Source organism: Schistocerca gregaria, chromosome 5, assembly GCF_023897955.1.
Source record: "Schistocerca gregaria isolate iqSchGreg1 chromosome 5, iqSchGreg1.2, whole genome shotgun sequence".
NCBI classification, from domain to species: Eukaryota; Metazoa; Arthropoda; class Insecta; order Orthoptera; family Acrididae; genus Schistocerca; species Schistocerca gregaria.
This window is the reverse complement of record NC_064924.1, coordinates 200,998,307-201,018,003: the sequence shown is the minus strand read 5'-3', so window position 1 is coordinate 201,018,003 and position 19,697 is coordinate 200,998,307. Positions and strand designations below refer to the sequence as shown.

General features: G+C 41.4%; 1 protein-coding gene across 1 annotated transcript; it reads right to left on the bottom strand.

The window, feature by feature from the left end:
• Positions 1-7,443: 7,443 nt before the first annotated feature.
• On the bottom strand, positions 7,444-16,073 carry LOC126273082 (ejaculatory bulb-specific protein 3-like). Its single transcript, XM_049976495.1, has 2 exons — positions 15,844-16,073; positions 7,444-7,721 (listed from the first exon to the last, which is right to left on the bottom strand). Exons 1-2 carry the CDS (start codon positions 16,028-16,030, stop codon positions 7,525-7,527), a joined length of 384 nt encoding a protein of 127 aa, XP_049832452.1. The 5' UTR covers positions 16,031-16,073; the 3' UTR covers positions 7,444-7,524.
• Positions 16,074-19,697: the final 3,624 nt, after the last annotated feature.

The following is a 19,697-nucleotide window of genomic DNA, read 5'->3' as shown; positions in this document are numbered from 1 at the left end:
TCCCTCTACTTGGTATTTTTGTTTATAAGTGTTCAAAGGATTCTTCCGTCTACCTTCTGTAGTTTGTCTGTGGTTGATTTGGTTTTCATCTTGAAAAGTGTTTCACTAGCATAGGTTGCTTCAGATTTAATAGCAGAGTGGTAGTGTCTGAGTTTTTTATTTATCAAGAGACATTTCGTCTTGTATGTGGGCCAGGTGATGCGTTCGTTTGTTTCAGTTTAGTTATGCTGCTTTCTAGTGACATTTTCTCGTTTGAATCCCAAATTATAACTTCCCCAAGATATTTGAATTTATTTAGAGTTTTAATTTCTTTGTTATCATTCAGTGTAATGTCTGGTGCTTCAACCTTGAAGGATGGCATCATCTTTTCAAACGAAACCCGTAGTCCGACTTTTGCCGCTATTTTATAGAGTTCTTCAATTTGGTGTTCAGCCTATTCCACGCTGTTTGCGAGCAGCGCTAGGCCATAAGTAAAGGCCAGGCCATTGAGTTTGATATTTCTGCCAATCTTGATGTTCGGTTGGCATTTCTTATTCGACTCTCGCATGAGTTTCTCCAGTGCGCCATTAAATATTGGTGATGAGAGACCAGCCCCCTGTCAAAGTCCCGTCCAGATTTCAAATGATTCAGATAGTTCCCCTTTGAATTTTTTTATTTAGTATTCTTTAGCATGAGTCCAATAAGATTAACGAGTTTCAGGTGTAATCAGAAGTCCGCAAGGATTTTAAGTAATGGCTCACGACTGATACTGTCATATTCTTTCTTGAAGTCAACAAAGGTGGTGCCCAACTTCTTGTTTCTTTGAAGTTTCATGATCCACTTAAGGCTGATAATTTGATCTAGACAGCTTCTTCCAGGACGGAACCCTCCTTGATATTGTCCAAGTACTTGGTCGAGTTGTTCCTAAATTCTTGGAAAGATAATTCTAGACACGACCTTATATGTGATATCAAGCAGCGAAATCCCCCGATAGTTGTTTGGATCCGATCTATCTCCCTTTTTGTTTATTGGTTGAATTATAGCTATATTCCACTCTCCTGGAAATTTTTCAGAATTCAATTCTCTACTATGTACTTATGGAGGTTCTGAAGTGTTTATTTATTTGCGTTGTTCCACAGCTCGGCGACTAGCTAATTCTCCCCTACTGCTTTGTAGTTCTTGAGCCACCAAGTTGCTTCCACCACTTCACTGAGATCTGGTGGTTCAGTCTCCTCTGGAAGTGTTTTGTTCTTTGGATGTGGTTCGAGATCTAAGTATTCTTTTGGTTCCTCGCTATGTGGTAATTCTTTGAAGTGATCAGCTGGAATTTTGGCATGACTTGATTATTGTGTGCTAGTTTCCGAATTTTATGTGTGGATGGCGTATATTTTGACTGATATTTTCTAAATGTTCTATAATAGTCCCTTTTTATATTGTTTGAATGATTCATCTATGAAATTTAGGGTTACTTTTTGATTATCTCTTTGGATTCTTCTGATTTCCTTGGCCGTTTGTCTTCTGGTAATGGTTAGCTCTTCTCGAGATTTTTTCTGTATTACTTTATCACATTCTTCATTCGACCAGGCCTGTTTCCTTCTTCTGATAGGAGCGATTTCTTCGGCAATGTTTTTCTGTTAATCAATAATCGTTCCCAGTTCGTCGCTTGGAAGTGTTTCGGCCCCCTCTGAATACAACACATTATTTATTAAATATCTGGTGTCATATTTTCTCCTCCTAAAGGATTTTAATGGTTTGTTTTTCTTTCTTGCAGATAACTTAATTTTAATATTTGAAATGTAAAGATCTGAATCTAAGTCCACCCCACGGCGGACTTTGACATTATAGATTTCCTTGTGGTACTTTTATCCTTTGCGACATGGTCTATTTGACACTCCCCCATTTTAACATTAGGGCATTTCCAAGTCATTAGCTTGTGCGGTCTTAAATCTTGTAATTTGGAGAATAAGTCAAAGATCTATGCAAAGTTCCATTAGTCTTTGACTATTCTTGATTGTCAGTTTATGAGATGGCCGTTTACCAACAATAGTGTGATATTTTCTTTCATTCCCAATTTTTCCATTGAAATCTCCAAGCAAGATTTTAATATGGGTGTCAGGGATATATCAGTTGGCCCAGTTCTTCCCACAATACTTCCGTTCCTTCCGTGTCTTTCAAGTTTTTGTCATTTGTTGGGGCATGAACAACATAATTATATTTATTTTGTTCTGTACTTTGACTGTTAAGGTTGCCGTTCTTGGGGAGTTCGACGAGAAGCCCTCCACTGAGTCTAATGTGCTGTTTTGAACCAGAAATCCCATTCCAAGTTGCGGCACACTTTTTATTTCTCGTTTTCCCGGAGGTCCTTCGTAGAGACGTTATCCCTCAGGTTCTGATGGGTCCTGATCTACGTTTTGAAGTTCCTGAAGGGCTGTTAGTAGAATTTTGTGTTCATTCATTACGTCTGTTAAATGTTTCAGTTTACCAGTTTCCATCATGGAATTTATATTTAATATTGCAAAGAAAGAGAATTATCTGGGTTTGCTTAATTTAAGTCTCTGTCTGCCTTTTGTCTATTGGGCTGCCAGGTGCTCCGACTCACCACAACCTTCTAAGTGACACTCCACCGTATCCGAGTGGTGTCTTTTCTTAGACCCACGAAGCTGTGTATCCAATACGGTGGATTCTTTCGTTAGAAGACTCTCCATGCTGGGTTAATTATCTTATCAATGATCAGTGTTCTGACCGTGGTCAGGATTTACAATTCCAGATGTGATGTGTAAAAGTGATAAATGAAATATGGTGGGATGATGAAGGAGATTGTGGAGTGTCTTTGGTCCGCGAGAGCCATTTTATTCCGCTAAAGTCCGCCAGCATGGCTGGTTAGAACACACCTATCCGCCTCTTGGGCCGCGCCACTTCGGAGTATCACCTCTCCTCCTGCTACGACAACGTAGTAGGTAATACTATAATGTTATTATAAATTACTGAAGGGATTTCATAAATGTGCTGTAGCTATATTAATTGACACTTCCTCACAAAACTCGACACTCATATAGAAAATATTGAAAAGTTCTGTAAGGCTGTTCTTGCAGCCGCACTTCAGATTTCTGCCACAGACAGCGCAGCACTGAGCAGTTAAGTAAGAGAGCAACAGTCGCTGAGGAAGCGTAAGTTTTGCATGAAATGCATTCACTACAGCTGCCGTTGCAATGCAACGACGCTTCAGAGGGAAATTCAGCAAAGATCGACCAACTGCCAACTCCATGCGGCATTGGTATGCACAGTTTATAGTTTCAGAATAACTCTGCAAGGGGAAATCGACGGGTCAGCCTGTAGTGAGTAAAGGAATGGTTTACCGCGTGAGGGCGAGTTTCACACGTAGCCTACAGAAGTTTATGAACAGAGAGCAGAGCGTATTAGAACCGAGTATTTGGAAGATCTTAAGGAAACGACTAAAATTGAAGCTTTAGGGCTGGCAGTTACTACAAGTTCTAACTACCGATAGACGCTTTGAAGTTTCGGCACATTTGCAACAGCTTATTGATGAGGACAGATGTAACCTGAAACTCATGTTCAGTGATGAAGCAACATTTTATGTAAACGGCACAGGGAACAGGCACAATATGCGAATATGGGTGACACAGAATCCCCAAGCTATCTGACACCACATTGGAGATTCACCACAACTTAATGTGTTTTGTGCCTTTACGAGTCCTTTTCTTATCCGAAAGTACCGTTACAGGTCCTTCATGTATCTGGACATGCTGGAAAATTGGCTCACACCACAGCTGGACACTGAGACATCATCTACCAATAGGATTGTGCTCCATCCACTTCATCACGATGCTCGTAAATTCTAAAACAATAAACTGAGGAATCAATGGACCTGATGGTAGTGGCGATGATGATAAGAAATTCATGTAATGGCCACTGTGCTCTTTCGACTTCATGCAATCCTCAGCTGATCCTGTAGCAATGAAAAGCATCCTCAAAGTACTCTTGTAGACGAGATTTGTGGTTTTACGGTGCTTTTGCGCGTGATGACAGCATATGACTGCATATTGACAGTAAAATTCAGTATTTATGAAGGCTAATAGGGCTTAGACTTTTCCAATGTATATTCAATGTCGTCTGACAGTGTGGAAGATACCCGACAGCCTGTAATATTTCCTGACAGTACTAGAAAGTGACAGACTCGTCGAGCAGGAAAGTGTGTGCATGCTCTCAGTCCTGGCACACAGGTGCATCTCAAGTTCTAACAGCCATATAGACAATCGACACGTGGTTGATCTCCCACCTGGTTATTTTATGAATTTAGTTTATCTGTTTCGGGTTAATTAAAATAAATACATCGATGTACACTAACAGGAATAACCAGTCCATTACTCAGTTCTGCAACATAATATCGAACAACCTGCGGTCTAACAGGGGTACGGGAATTAATTTGTTCACAGACGTACTTCAGATACTGCGTCCGAAAGTCCAGCCTCACAATATTGGCGTGTTAAACCTACCGGTCCTCACCTATGGTGTAGTTCTGATTTTGCAGTGCTCTCTTCTGTGATACTAACTGACCCTTGCAAGACTGCAAACAGATTCGTGAAGAGGTTAGTATCACGTTAAAGAAAGAATAAACTAATCTTGTAAAATCAACAAAAACATCAATAGCCTTTGTCCTGTAGTCAAGTTAGTGCACAGAATTTACAACATTTATGGAAAGTTCCCAATGACACTCATCATAATTCAGGGGGCTTACGAGACTGAAACTACTTCGCCGGCGGTTCTAGGCGCTTCAGTCCGGAACCGCGTGACTGCTACGGTCGCAGGTTCGAATCCTGCCTCGGACATGGATGTGTGTGATGTCCTTAGGTGAATTATGTTTAAGTAGTTCTAAATTCTAGGCGACTGATGAACTCAGATGTTAAGTCCCATGGTGCTCAGAACCATTTTTGAAACTAATTCCGATTGTCACAACACTTCCGTCCTACGCGTAACATTACTATCACTTCGTTTCCCTGCCACTTGGGACTTAGATACGAACAGCCAGGATAGTTTTGTAATCTTCTGGCTATAAGACACACGATTTCTTCAGTATCTCATCGCCATTTACGACACTCTATAGAAACACGAGCCAGTACACAACTGAATAATTAGCCCCGTTCCACATACCGACAGTTGATTGAGTGATGACGTACGGTGCGTCATGAGCTTTGTACGTTTAAATTGTCTGGTAAGCCTGTAGATACTACGACCAACAGAAATATACTTTGGGACACTGAGAGCACAGCCTATGCGCCTGTGCGCACTCAGACTTACTTCACAAGTAATGAAAAAAATTACTATGTTACCGAAGAGGTCTGCCATCGGACTTAGGTCCATTCTCAGTCAAGTCTCCTCCGGCCTGTTAGTTGTACATACGACATTTGAGGATACTGTAAAGTGAGAAAATCCACTTAATCAATTTTTTCTATCAAAATTATAGTATTCTGCATTCGTTCCTCCAGTGGAAACTCTTTAACAATCCTCTCAGAAATAATTCTCGTTTCATTCTTATTCTATAAAATGCATTTTTCTGATTAACTGTTTTTCTTTCCACGAACGTCCATTTCGTGGACTCGTCCGACGGCTGGTTACAAAGGGCTGTCTGCTCTCGGAAACTGTATCTTACTTTTCGTCTGTGCCTTTTCGCCGGCCCTCCAAAACTTTCTGTAACCCCATTCTGAAACCCACCATGAGGACCTGGTGTCCTTACGTGCGCTGCGCCCCCGTTGACCGAAAAATGGTAGCTTCCTGCCTTTGTTTCTACATCTACATCTACATTGATACTCTGCAAATCACATTTAAGTGCCCGGCAGAGGGTTCATCGAACCACCTTCACAATTCTCTATTATTCCAATCTCGTATAGCGCGCGGAAAGAATGAAAACCAATATCTTTCCGTCCTAGCTCTGATTTCCCTTATTTTATCTTTGTGATCGCTCTTGCCTATGTAAGTCGGTGTCAACAAAATATTTTCGCATTCGGAGGAGAATGTTGGTGACTGGAATTTCGTGAGAAGATTCCTTCGCAACGAAAAAGGACTTTCTTTTAGTGATGCCCATCCCAAATCCTGTATCATTTCTGTGACACTCTCTTCCATATTTCGCGATAATACAAAACGTGCTGCCTTTCCTTGAACTTTTTCAATGTACTCAGTCAGTTCTATCTGGTAAGGATCCTACACAGTGCAACAGTATTCTAAAAGAGGACGGACAAGCGTAGTGTAGGCAGCCTCCTTAGTAGGTTTGTTACATGTTCTAAATGTCCTGCCAATGAACCGCAGTCTATGGTTAGCCTTCCGAACAACATTTTCCATGTGTTCCTTCCAATTTAAATGTTCTTAATTGTAATTCCTAGGTATTTAGTTGAATTTACTGCTTTTAGATTAGACTGATTTAACGAGTAACCGAAGTTTAAAGCGTTCTTTTGAGCAGTCATGTGGATGAGTTCACACTTTTCGTTATTTAAGGTCAACTGTCACTTTTTGCACCATTTACATATTTCTTCTAAACCGTTTTGCAGTTTGTTTTGATCTTCTGATGACTGATGATAAACGACAGCGTCATCTGCGAACAGCCGAAGACGGCTGCTGAGATTGTCTCCCAAATCGTTTATATAGATAAGGAACAGAAAAGGGCCTATACCCTCAGCTTTTGTCCCCAAGAATACTAAATCCAGAGTTTAATTAAACTTCAAATATCTCGTGATCTACCACTCGGTCCACAATTCGGTTTTCATTAAACTTACCCTAAAAAAAAAATCCACCTATATCCACATGTGATCCCACCTGTGTATTTCTCTCCTTCATTTTTTAATTCATTAATTTATTAACAAGGAGTGCAGCGAGTGTGCACTGTGGAATGACCTACTACTGCCACGTCTGAAGTCGACAGGTTTAAGTAGGTCAGTCGTACTCCCTAACCCTGCCCCTACCATACTTGAAGTTTATAAGGACTCTAACCACCTCAATTACAGATCCCCTGTATGGGAGGCACACGAAGGCTTTTAACTGCTAAACCCGTTTCTCTATCAAACCAGAAAAATTGATTGCTTCATCCTCTTTACTTCGTGTTGTGTCTGAAACGGAGTGGGCGGGTGCAGAACGATGTTGCCATTACGCTAATACCACGTGACACTCTATTTCGCTCAAAAGGAAGTTCTGTGGCTGGAAATCTCTTCCATCCACAGAACTTCCATTTGAGCGAAATAAATATGAAGTGAATTAGAGTCTACCGAAATGTAGTAACACCATCTATGCAGTATCGGTGGAGAGGCGAGGCAAATGATGCTTTCCCCCTTTCTTTAAGAAACATGTTCATGCTGTCAGTACTACTCCTACAATTACTACTGCTACTACTATTGTAAATTAAGAAACAGCTAAGTAGTTCATAGTTATGTTTACGATAAAAGTGTTCTTAAAAAAAATTTTAAACCATTTATTTTATTTATTAGATACTGTACATCTACAGTTTACATATTAATCATTATTTGGTGAGTGAGTGTATGTTCACAAGTTAACTCCTTTGGCTCTCCAGCTGTCTCCGTACTTCGCCACAGCTTCTCCACTAGGGTCATACTTGGTGAGCAGCTTCTTCATATCGTCTGGCTTATTCTTAGACACGTACGACAGGAATTTCGCAACATCATCCTTCTGTGATTCAGAGCATTCGGCGCAGTTGGTCTTCACCATCTCCGAGATCAGGCCTGTGGATGAAATTCAGAGATTATTTCACCGAAACTTTCAATTTCTTTTACACCTAGAAGTGTGGCTAGAAGTTAATTTAAATAAGCTTTAAGAGAAAACCAATTTCCTATACTTTCTGTCCGTGCAGTGCTTCGTCTACGTTTGGTAGTTCGGTCCTTTGAGAGATGTATGTAAGGAGAAGTAAGATGATCTCATATTTCTTTCTAGAAGCGGACGCTCTGTATCCATATGGCAGTTTGTATTTTGCATGACCGACTCCATTACATCACCATTACAACTGATAAGTGGCAAATATTTAAAGATCAAAAATATCCGGTTAAGTAAATACAACTCTTGGCTACCTGTCTCATCGTTTACGAAGTTGAACGACTTTCCCAGGTCGATCCTTGGAGCACTGTCTGAGGTTCACTTCTATCTTAATTTGATCAGATTGTGATGATTGTATTTTTTTTAAATTTAATTTTGAATTATTAATGTTTGAGCTTTCAGCCGACAAAGAGTTTGAATTTCTTGCTAAGAAGGCATTTAGCCATGAGTGTAACTTGTCTTAAGAAATTTTAATTAGACAAATACCTTAATACTGAAATGTTGATGATTCTTCTTTAAATATCTCTCGAAGAATTTTAATTGCTTTTTAAGAATTTGCTATCCAGTCTGTCAGCCGCCAAATTGGTTTTTGAGTTATTACTATTGGGATCTTCGGCCGACAAATTATTTGAATTTCTTGTCAATAAGGCCTTCAGTCGTCAAAGCAATTGGTCTTAAGAATTTTTAATTAGATATTGTCTCTTAATAGTGAAATTTTGATGATTGTCTTTTTATAAAATGTTTTAGTATCTCTTGGTGAAATTTAAATGGTTCTTAAGAATTTGATATCCAGGCCTTCAGCCGTCAAATTGTTATTTATTACTATTGGGAACCTCAGCCGACAAATAATTTGAATTTCTGGTCAATAAGGCCTTCAGCCAAGAGTTCTACTTGCTTAAGAATTTTTTTAATTAGACATTGTGTCTTAACAGTCAGTTTCTTATTGTCAACTTTATTTGCAATTGTTTCCAAATAAAATGTACGTGATTTTTAAACAAACTGGGCAACCAAAGGTAACTAATTACGGCCCCGTCCACGCTGAATCCTGCCTTTCCCTAAGTCCAGGCGTCAATTATTGTCTTATGCTAACATAAGGAAATGAAAGGAATGGTTCAAGTCAAACAAAGCTGCAGCTCCCCGTAGAAAGACCTACGCACATATACAATGTTATGCATCTGGTGAAACAGAGACGGTGTGGTGAACTACGAACTACTGGCATTTATTTTCAATAACTGCCACGCAGTTCAACTACCAGGGAGACAGCGTGACATAATGCTACTCCACTCAATGCTCCACAACATTCTGCTCGCTGAAAAGGAACACTGTAGAGTAGCTCCGCAGCAACTTTATTGACCTGACCTTGCGCCCTCAGATTTTCGCCTTTCCCGCTCTCTATCGAACAACTTTCAAGGAACTTCCTTTCCGGATGCAGATGCGCTCCGTACATGGCTCGACGGATTCTGTGACTCAAAACCACACGATTTCTACAGTCGCGGAATCGAAAAGTTAGACTAGCTTTAGAAGACTGTAAAAAGTGAAGGCGAATTATAATTGATAACTAAAATCTCTGTTATCTATACCTGTTGTGTTTATTAAAATTACTGAAAAACGCAACGAAATTGTCCACCAACCTAATACGTTTAGTGTGCCGTATAGGCTAGACTGGAGAAACGGGGAGGCCTGTTAGCACTCGCTTAGCAGAGCATAAACGCAATGTTCGGTAGGGGCAGCATTATAGACCAGCACTAGCGGAAGACCATCTCTGTTGTGGGCAGGCTATTATGTTTCATGAAGCACCAGTACTTGTAAGACAGTCGGGAGTGCTCAGACGTAAAATAAGAAAGAAAACTGAAATAGTGTAGCTGAAGGAAGCTACAGGCTGCCGACATTCCGGCTACCAGGAGTCCCGGAAAGGTGGTCGTGTCCAATCGCAGGGCAGGGGCGAAGGCTGCGACTGGCTAAACGAACAGAGCATGCATAACCGCCGTCGTTACGATCAGGAAAATACGCCATCCAGAAACTTCTCTTAGATTCGTACCAGGATATCAGCTACCAGCAAGCAGTGTAAACCACAAATAGTCTGAAACTTCCTGGCAGATTAAAATCGTGTGCCCGACCGAGACTCGAACTCGGGTCCTTTGCCTTTCGCGGGCAAGTGCTCTACCATCTGAGCTACCCAATCACGACTCACGCCCGGCCCTTACAGCTTTACTTCTGCCAGTATCTCGTCTCCTACCTTCCAAACTTTACAGAAGCTCTTCTGCGAACCTTGCAGAACTAGCACTCCTGAAAGAAAGGATATAGCGGAGACATGGCTTAGCCATAGCCTGGGGGATGTTTCCAGAATGAGATTTTCACTCTGCAGCGGAGTGTGCGCTGATATGAAACTTCCTGGCAGATTAAAACTGTGTGCCCAACCGAGACTCGAACTCGGGACCTTTGCCTTTCGCGGGCAAGTGATCAACCATCTGTCTCGGTCGGTCACACCTCTATATCCTTTCTTTCAGGAGTGCTAGTTGTGCAAGGTTCACAGAAGAGCTTCTGTAAAGTTTGGATGGTAGGAGACGAGATACTGGCAGAAGTAAAGCTATGAGGGCCGGGCGTGAGTCGTGCTTCGGTAGCTCAGATGGTAGAGCACTTGCCCGCGAAAGGCAAAGGTCCCGAGTTCGAGTCTCGGTCGGGCACACAGTTTTAATCTGACAGGTAGTTTCATATCAGCGCACACTCCGCTACAGAGTGGAAAGCTCATTCCACAAATAGTCTGCCCCATATCGCCTCCCTACCATCGAACAGTGCTATTTTTGAATCAATGAAATAATAAGAAAACTGACCTCGCTGCTATTCTGAGAACACAAGAAATGCAATGTATTGAAGCATTCACTCCCAACTAATTACTTTATGTCCTGAAGCATATCACTGAATCGCAGCAGAAACGTCTTTTCCTTCAGTATTTTAGGCTTATAAGTACGGAGTGTTCACAAATTTTTTTAGGTAAAAAAATGGTTCAAATGATTCTAAGCACTATGGGACTTTACATCTGAAGTCATCAGTGCCCTAGACTTAGAAACTACTTAAACCTAAGGACATTACACACATCCATGACCGAGGCAGGATTCGAACGTGCGACCGTAGCAGCAGCGAGGTTCCGGACTGAAGCGCCTAGAACAGCTCGGCCACAGCGGTCGGCATTTACACAAAAGTAAACTTTTATTGTAATTTGGGCAAATAACTCACAGAAATATTTCATAGAGCACTAAATGCAGTATATCTTCAAGCTTTATTTCTTGCTAACACTGTTAGTTCTCGATGTTCCTGATAGGTAGCATACGTGAATAAGTCATTCCAACAGTCATCATGGATTCGTATAACAGTGCACAATGTGGGCAATGCTGTTTGTCTTTGCATGAATACAAACTCGTTACTACACTTCACATACAGTTCAGTACTAAATACCGCAAACCACCATCTCAAAGATAAACTTTTATTGATGTCTACAAACCTTTCGCCGAAACTGGCTATGTATCACAAGGCCGTCCAGCAGTCTCTGACGCAGTAATTGAACATGTTTACATTCTTGATCTCGCATTTCTGGTAAATCAACGGGACATGAACTCAATACGCTTAATGTGGAAACACCTGTTATTCAAACCTTACAAATTGTAACTGCCGCAAGCTTCAAGAGAAAGTGACAAAGAAAAACGAGCTGAGTTTTGTAAAGAAACGTTTAACAAAATGGAGACTCAAGATAATTTTCTTAATAGAATTGTGTTCAGTGACGACGACTTTCCATACCTGCGGAGAAGTGAATCGGCTTAATGTTCGCATGTAGATGAGCACATAGCATGTAACCTAATCGAACATTTACGGGACTCGGCCAAGGCAAATGTTTTTTTACGGTCCTTTCTTTCTTGCCGAGTCAGCTGTAACTGGCATATCGTACCCTGACATCCCTTAACATTACAAAATGACTTAACCGCGACAGGATAAGGGTACAGAATTTATTTTCCAGCAAGATGGTGCGCCACCATATTATCATCGTGAAACTGTCGAGTATCTCCGCAGCAATGTTCTGACTTCGATTGGATGCGATGGAGCAATATTGTGGCCACCACGATCACCTAATTTAATCTCAGTGGACTTCTGTGCATGAGGTTACATTATAGTGTTTGTTCCTCTGTTTCCGGGAAACATCGACGAGCTGCGTTGCCACCATACATGAAGATTTGCTTCATAGGATTTGGCAGAAAAATGATTACAAACGGCTAAAATTTACAGGCACGCGAAATTTGACGCGGACTTCAATGCGAGCTGCCTTTAATAGGCTCCACAACGAAACATTGTCTCGAAATTTGGTACAAAATCCGAAGAAATTCTGATCTTATGTAAAGTACACAAGCGGCAATACGCAGTCAGTACCTTCGTTGCGCAGTGCCGATGGTACTGTTACCGACGGCTGTGCCGCTAAAGCGGAGTTATTGAACGCAGTTTTCCGAAATTCCTTCACCATGCAAGATGAATGGAATATTCCAGAATTTGAAACACAAACAGCTGCTAGCATGAGTTTCTTAGAAGTAGATACCTTAGGGGTTGCGAAGCAACTCAAATCGCTTGATACGGGCAAGCCTTCAATTCCAGGTTGTATACCGATTTGGTTCCTTTCAGATTACGCTGATACAATAACTCCCTACTTAGCAATCATATACAACCGCTACTCACCGATAGATCTACACCTACAGATTGGAAAATTGCGCAGGTCGCACCAGTGTTTAAGAAGGGTAGTAGGAGTAATTCATCGAACTACAGACCTATATGATTGACATCCGTTTGCAGTAGGGTTTTGAACCATATACTGTATTCAAACATTATGAATTACCTCGAAGGGAACGATCTATTGATACGTAATCAGCACGATTTCAGAAAACATCGTTCTTGTGCAACACACAACGCACGAAGTAATGGCCGCTATCGACAGGGGATCTCAAGTTGATTGCGTATTTCTAGATTTCCGGAAAGCTTTTGACACCGTTCCTCACAAGCGACTTCTAATCAAGCTGCGGGTCTTTGGGATATCGTCTCATTTGTGCGACTGGATTCGTGATTTCCTGTCAGGAAGGTCGCAGTTCGTAGTAATAGACAGAAAATCATCGAGTAATACTGAATTGATATTAGGTGTTCCCCAGGGAAGCGTCCTGGGACCTCTGCTGTTCCCGATCTATATAAATGAGCTGGGTGACAATCTGAGCAGTTCTCTTAGGTTGTTCGCAGATTATGCTGTAATTTACCGTCTGGTCATCCGAAGACCAAAATCGGTTGCAAAGCGATTTAGAAAAGATTGCTGTATGGTGTGGCAGGTGGCAGTTGACGCTAAATAACGAAAAGTGTGAGGTGATCCACATGAGTTCCAAAAGAAATCCGTTCGAATTCGATTACTCGATAAATAGTACTATTCGCAAGGCTGTCAATTCAACTAATTACTTGGATGTTAAATTTACGAACAACTTCAGTTGGAAAGACCACATAGATAATATTGTTGGGAAGGCGAGCCAAAGGTTGCGTTTCATTGACAGGACACCTAGAAGATGCAACAAGTCCACTAAAGAGACAGATTACACTACACTCGTTCGTCCTCTGTTAGAATATTACTGCGCGGTGTGGGATCCTTACCAGGTGGGATTGACGGAAGACATCGGAAGAGTGCAAAAAAGGGCAGCTCGTTTTGTATTATCACGTAATAGGGGAGAGAGTGTGGCATATATGATACGAGAGTTGAGATGGAAGTCATTAAAGCAAAGACGTTTTTCGTCGCGGCGAGATCTATTTACGAAATTTCAGTCACCAACTTTCTCTTCCGAATGCTAAAATATTTTGTTGAGCCCAGCCTACATAGGTAGCAATGATCATCAAAATAAAATACGCGAAATCAGAGCTCGAAAAGAAAGGTTTAGGTGTTCCTTTTTCCCGCGGGCTGCTGGGGAGTGGAATGGTAGATAGATAGTATAATTATGGTTCTAAGAACCCTCTGCCAAGCACTTAAATGTTAATTGTAGAGTAATCATGTAGATGTAGACGTTTCTCGTTTTACGAAAGGTAACCACATTGAACATTCGTAAATATAATTTGGAGATATACTGCATTCAGTACTGTATCGAACATTTCTGTGAGTTAATTACCATCTCCACAATTAAGGATTACTTATTTATAACTAATTACAAGCACCCTGTTTTTATATGATGACGCGGCAGTACACACAGAAAGATTTTAAAGACAAACACTCGTGTAGAGCACTGAGCTATACCTTCAACGTGACCATGCGCCGCGCTATGGTTTTGTTTCGCGGGTTAAAAGAAAACGCCATTGCAATTTGAGGGTACTAAGATTATGCCCCTGATATTAGTTCTACAATTCTATTAGGATGGAACCCGTTGAGGAATCAAGAGGCAGCGTACCTCCGTGGTTTCAGTGTCGTATAGAATCGATGCCGTGACGCGTCTCCAGAAGGATTAAAACAGAAAAGCGGTGCTGCGCACTGCTGTATATTTTTCATTCCGTTGATAATGTTTGTATTTCCCTGGGAGACAAATTCTCAGGTTTTTCTTAGTGTCAGAAAAGTGAATGATCGTAATCGCAAGTTTAAAATTGCTCACATAATACAACTGATTCAGACGGAAAGTGTTCAAGGAGGCCTAGCTACCTAGAGTATCAGCAATAATTCAAATCCTTAGCACAACAAAGTACACAAGTAGGTGAGTGTAAAACTAAATTTATGAATGTCTTTCCAGTTAGATATCTTCTGCCGTGTCGTCTAATTTAAGCTATTTGGTATCAAACTAAGTACGAATTATAGGAATGAGTTGGGGAGCTTCAGAAACGACTGGTGTGTACTTTGCAATAACGAGCACCTTCGCTGAATATAACAAGCACTGGTGTACTCTCTTTCAAATTTTTAAGGTGGCAGGGGTAAAATACAGGGAGCGAGAGGCTATCTACAGTTTGTACACAAACCAGACGGCAGTTATAACAGTCGATGGGCATGAAAGGGTAGCAGTGGTTGGGAAGGGAGTGAGGCAGGGTTGTAGCGTCTCCCCGATGCTATTCAATCTGTATATTGAGCAAGCAATAAAGAAAACAAAAGAAAAATTCGGAGTAGGTATTAAAATCCATGGAGAAGAAATAAAACTTTAAGGTTCGCCGTGACATTGTAACTCTGTCAGAGACAGGAAAGGATTTGGAAGACCAGTTGAACGGAATGGACAGTGTCTTGAAGGGAGGATATAAGATGAACCTCAACAAAATCAAAACGAGAATGATGGAATGTAGTCGAATTAAGTCGGGCGATGCTGAGAGAATTAGATTAGGAAATGAGACACTTAAAGTAGTAAAGGAGTTTTGTTATTTGGGGAGCAAAGTAACTGATGATGGTCGAAGTAGAGATGATATAAAATGTAGGCTGGCAATGATAAGGAAAGCATTTCTGAAGAAGAGAAATTTGTTAACATCGAGTATAGATTTAAGTGTCAGGAAGTCGTTTCTGAAAGTATTTGTATGGAGTGTAGCCATGTATGGAAGTGAAACATGGACGATAAATAGTTTAGACAAGAAGAGAATAGAAGCTTTTGAAATATAGTGCTTCAGATCAGATGGGTAAATCACGTAACTAATGAGGAAGTATTGAATTGGATTGGGGAGAAGAGGAGTTTGTGGCACAACTTGACTAGAAGAAGGGATCGATTGGCAGGACATGTTCTGAGGCACCAAGGGATCACCAATTTAGCATTGGAGGGCAGCGTGGGGGGGGGGGGGGGTAAAAATCGTAGAGGGAGACCAAGAGATGAATACACTAAACAGATTCAGAAGGATGTAGGCTGCAGTACTTATTGGGATATGAAGAAGCTTGCACAGGATAGAGTAGCATGGAGAGCTGCATCAAACGAGTCTCTGGACTGAAGACCACAACAACAACAACAACAACAAGCACTATCCCGGTTTTGAAATGACTGCAGCAGCGCCCGCAATGCATGTGTGAGGTGTACGTACTTTTGATGATTTTCGCGAGTGGTTCGCAGGAGTCGTCGCCGTCCTGAACGAAGCACTGCACGGCGGCGTCCACCTTGGCCGAGTCTGCGAGCAGCGCGTCCATGTCCACGTGGATCTGCGACAGTGGATTCTGAGCGGCGGCTAGCGCCACCGCTGCCAACAGCACCAGCAAGTGTGTACGAGCCATGGCGAGTACCTCTGCAGGTGCACGAACGCCAGTGGGTGCCAGGCCTCTTACTTCGAGGCCTTCTTATACCCGGCTGCTCTCGGACTCTTGGCCTTCCGAGAGTCACCCTCAGTAACCTCCTGACCGGCGCTTCCCAGAACAGTTACTATGCAACGCTGCCTGTCCTTGTAGAGGGCGCACGTAACTGATCGTTACGACGCCTACACAGACTGCATGCAAGCACATTTCCGCACGATAATATCTTCTGCGGCTTGCTGAACCATCTATTAAAACAGTTACAATTAATGGATGGAGACTGTATCAGATATGTCATTATTACCCTCAGATGCTCGTGACTATTAAGTTTTCTACTCTTAGCAGCCAGTCTAGTATTACCATAATGATTAACTTTATGCCGAACTAGAGCTCGATCCCGGAACCTGACCCTTCGCTGACAGTGCTCTTCACGGCTTAGCTATTCAGGAACGATTAACGAAAAGCCCACCAGTCGCACAGCCCTCACACTGCGTCTTTCACTCAGGAAGCATATTTATTTTATTTATCGTAAGACAAAAACAAATAGAAATGTAAAATACTAGCTGAGTCAGGTGAGTTCAGGGTACTATCAACAGCGACAGAAAGGAAGTGGTATGCCACTAGTAGGATTCGTTATTAGTAGGGAGGTAGGGCACAGAGTGAGTTACTATGAACGGTTCATTGATAGGGTGGTTCTCATCAGAATATACAGCAGGCCAACGCCAGCAACGACAGCTCAGTTATTCAACCCGACGTCGCAAGCCAAAGATGAAGAGATGGAGCAAGTATATGAGGTTTTTGAATGTGTACTTCAGTACGTAAAACGAGATGAAAATCGAATAGTCACGGGGTATTGGAATGTGTTTGTCGGGGAAGGAGTAGAAGAAAGAAAACTTGAAAATATAGGCTTGATACTAGTAATGTGATGAGACAGATTAATTAATTTCTGCAATAAATTGCAGCTAATAATAGCGCACACTGTTCACAAATGGTAAGAGGAGGATGCATACATGGAAAAAGGCTGGAACATACGGGAAGATTTCAGTTAGATTACATCATTGTAAGGCAGAGAACGAGATAGCACATATTGCATTGTCCTCGTACCCAGAAGCATGTATAGACTCATATCACAATTCAGTAGTGACGCAGAGTAGGCTGAAGTTTAAGAGACCAGTCACAAAGATTTAGTCAGAGAAGATGTGGGATACGGAAGTGCTGAACAATGAAGAAAGATTTCCTGAGGCTATAGATACTGCGATAAGGAAAAGTTCAGTAGGCAGTTCAGTTGAAGAGAAATGGGCAACTCTAAAAAGGGCAATCAGAGAAGTTGGAAACAAAACTGTCGGTACAGAGAAGGTAACTGTGAAGAAACCGTACGTAATAGAAGAAATACTTCAGTTGATCGATGAAAGAAGGGAGTACAAAAAAGTTGAATAAAATTCAGAAATACAGAAATACAAGTCACTTAGGAATAAAGGAAACAGGAAATACAGGGAAGCTAAGGTGAAATGGCTACATGAAAAATGTGAAGAAATCGAAAACGAAGTGATGGTCCGGAGGACTGACTCAGTATGTAGGAAAGTCAAAGTAAACTTCGCAGAAATTAAAAGCAAGAGCGGTGAAATTAAGAGTGCAGTTGAAATACCAGTATTAAATGCAGAAGGGAGAGCAGATAGGTAGAAAGAATTCTTTGATGGCCTTTATGAGGGGAGGTCTTGTCTGATGACGTGATAGGAGAAGAAACGAGAGTCGATACATAAAAGATAGGGTATCCAGTATTTGAATCAGAATTTAAAAGATCTTTGGAAGACTTAAACTAAAATACGGCAGAATTTCCAAAATAATTGGAGAAAGTAGCAATAAAACGACTATTCACGCTTGCGTGTTGAATGTACGAGTCCACTGCTATACTACTTAACTTTCGGAAAAACTTCATCCATACAATTCCGAAGCCTACAAGAAGTGACAAGTGCGAGAATTATCGCACAGTCAGCTTGGCAGCTCATGCATCCAAGTTGCTGAAAGAATAATACACGGAAGAAAGGAAAAGAGAATTGTGGATGTATTAGATGATGACCAGTTTTGCTTTAGAAAAGGTAAAGGCACGAAAGAGGTACCAGTGACGTCGCGGCTGATACTGGATGCAAGACTAAAGAAAACTCAAGACACGTTCAAAGGGTTTGTCGACCTAGAAAAAGCGTCAGACACTATCAAATGGTGCAAGATGTTCGAAATTCTGAGGTAAATTGGGATAAATTGGGATAAGCTATTGTGAAAGACGGGTAATATTTACAGTATTTACAAGCACCAAAAGGGATCGACAAGAGTGGTAAATCAAGAAGAACGAAGCACTCGGATTATAAAATATTAAGAGAAGAATGTAGTGTTTCGCCGTTACCGTTCGATCTATACCTCTAGGAAGCAATGACTGAAATAAAAAGAAAGAGTTCAAAAGTGGAATTAAAACACAGGGTGAAAGGATATCAATGATAGGTTTCGATGAAGAAATTGCTATCCTCATTGAAAGTGAAGAAGAATAACAGGAACTGTTGAGTGGACTGAACATTGTAATGAGCACAAAGTATGGATTGAGAGTAGCTCAAAGAAAGACAAAAGTAATGAGAAGTAACAGAAATGAGAGCAGCGAGAAAATAAGCATCAGGATTGGTGAACATGAAGTAGATGAAGTTAAGGAAATCTACTACTTAGGCGGCAAAATAACTTACGTGAGATAGGAGTAAGGAAGATATAAAAAGCAAAATACAATTGGTAGATAGGGCATTCCTGACCAACATCAGTCTACTAGTATTGTAAGGTGGCATGGTCTCCTGACCTTCATTCTTACATATTCCGTCCTCACAATCGTATTCTGCATATAGAGACGCTTCATTCGAACCCAAACTCAATAAGGTAGAGTCCATTTTGTATGAATTCATGTAAGTGATATGAAAATATAATAAGTAAATCGAAAGCCCACACTGAGGTTGAATAAGTCGATCTGGATTACACAACATAACGGCCACAGGAATTTTCGTTCTAAAGAGGAAACCAGCCTGCTGCAACATACCTACTTCGGCCAAAGCGACCGCCCAGTGAGAAGACAGCATTGCCAGAGCGAAGGGATAACGACCCCCATGTTCGATTTAAAATCAAATTCTGCAACATTGTGTGGGAGCGCCCAAAAGATGCATTTTTTCCCGAACCGAATGTGTAGTTACAGAGTTCTCACAAATGGACAGTATACGCCTAACACAGATGCTACAGATTTCCGCATTGGTCGACTTAAACGAAACGTCATTCTCCCTTTTAAAAGAGCAATGCTGATTGACGAAATATTTCTGACACAAAGAGCTAGAGGAGTGAGGGAAGGCAGCGAATGATATACCCTTGCAACTTTTCCAGAAAAAGGGGCCGTTCCGTTGTCGCACTTGGAGCAGGAACACGGAACGAGAGCGAGTGCGCTCGTATGTGTACACAAATAGCGAGGAACAAAGTCTCTCCTCAGTACTTCACTGGGAGAGCACCTGTGTCGTTACCGAATCGGAGTGACGCTCTATATTGAGTCGCTCGCGATTAAGAGTTGTTCACTGTGTTGGCCGCCACACTTATTGTGCGGTGTTAACATCTACAGAGTATTAGTTAAACGCATGCA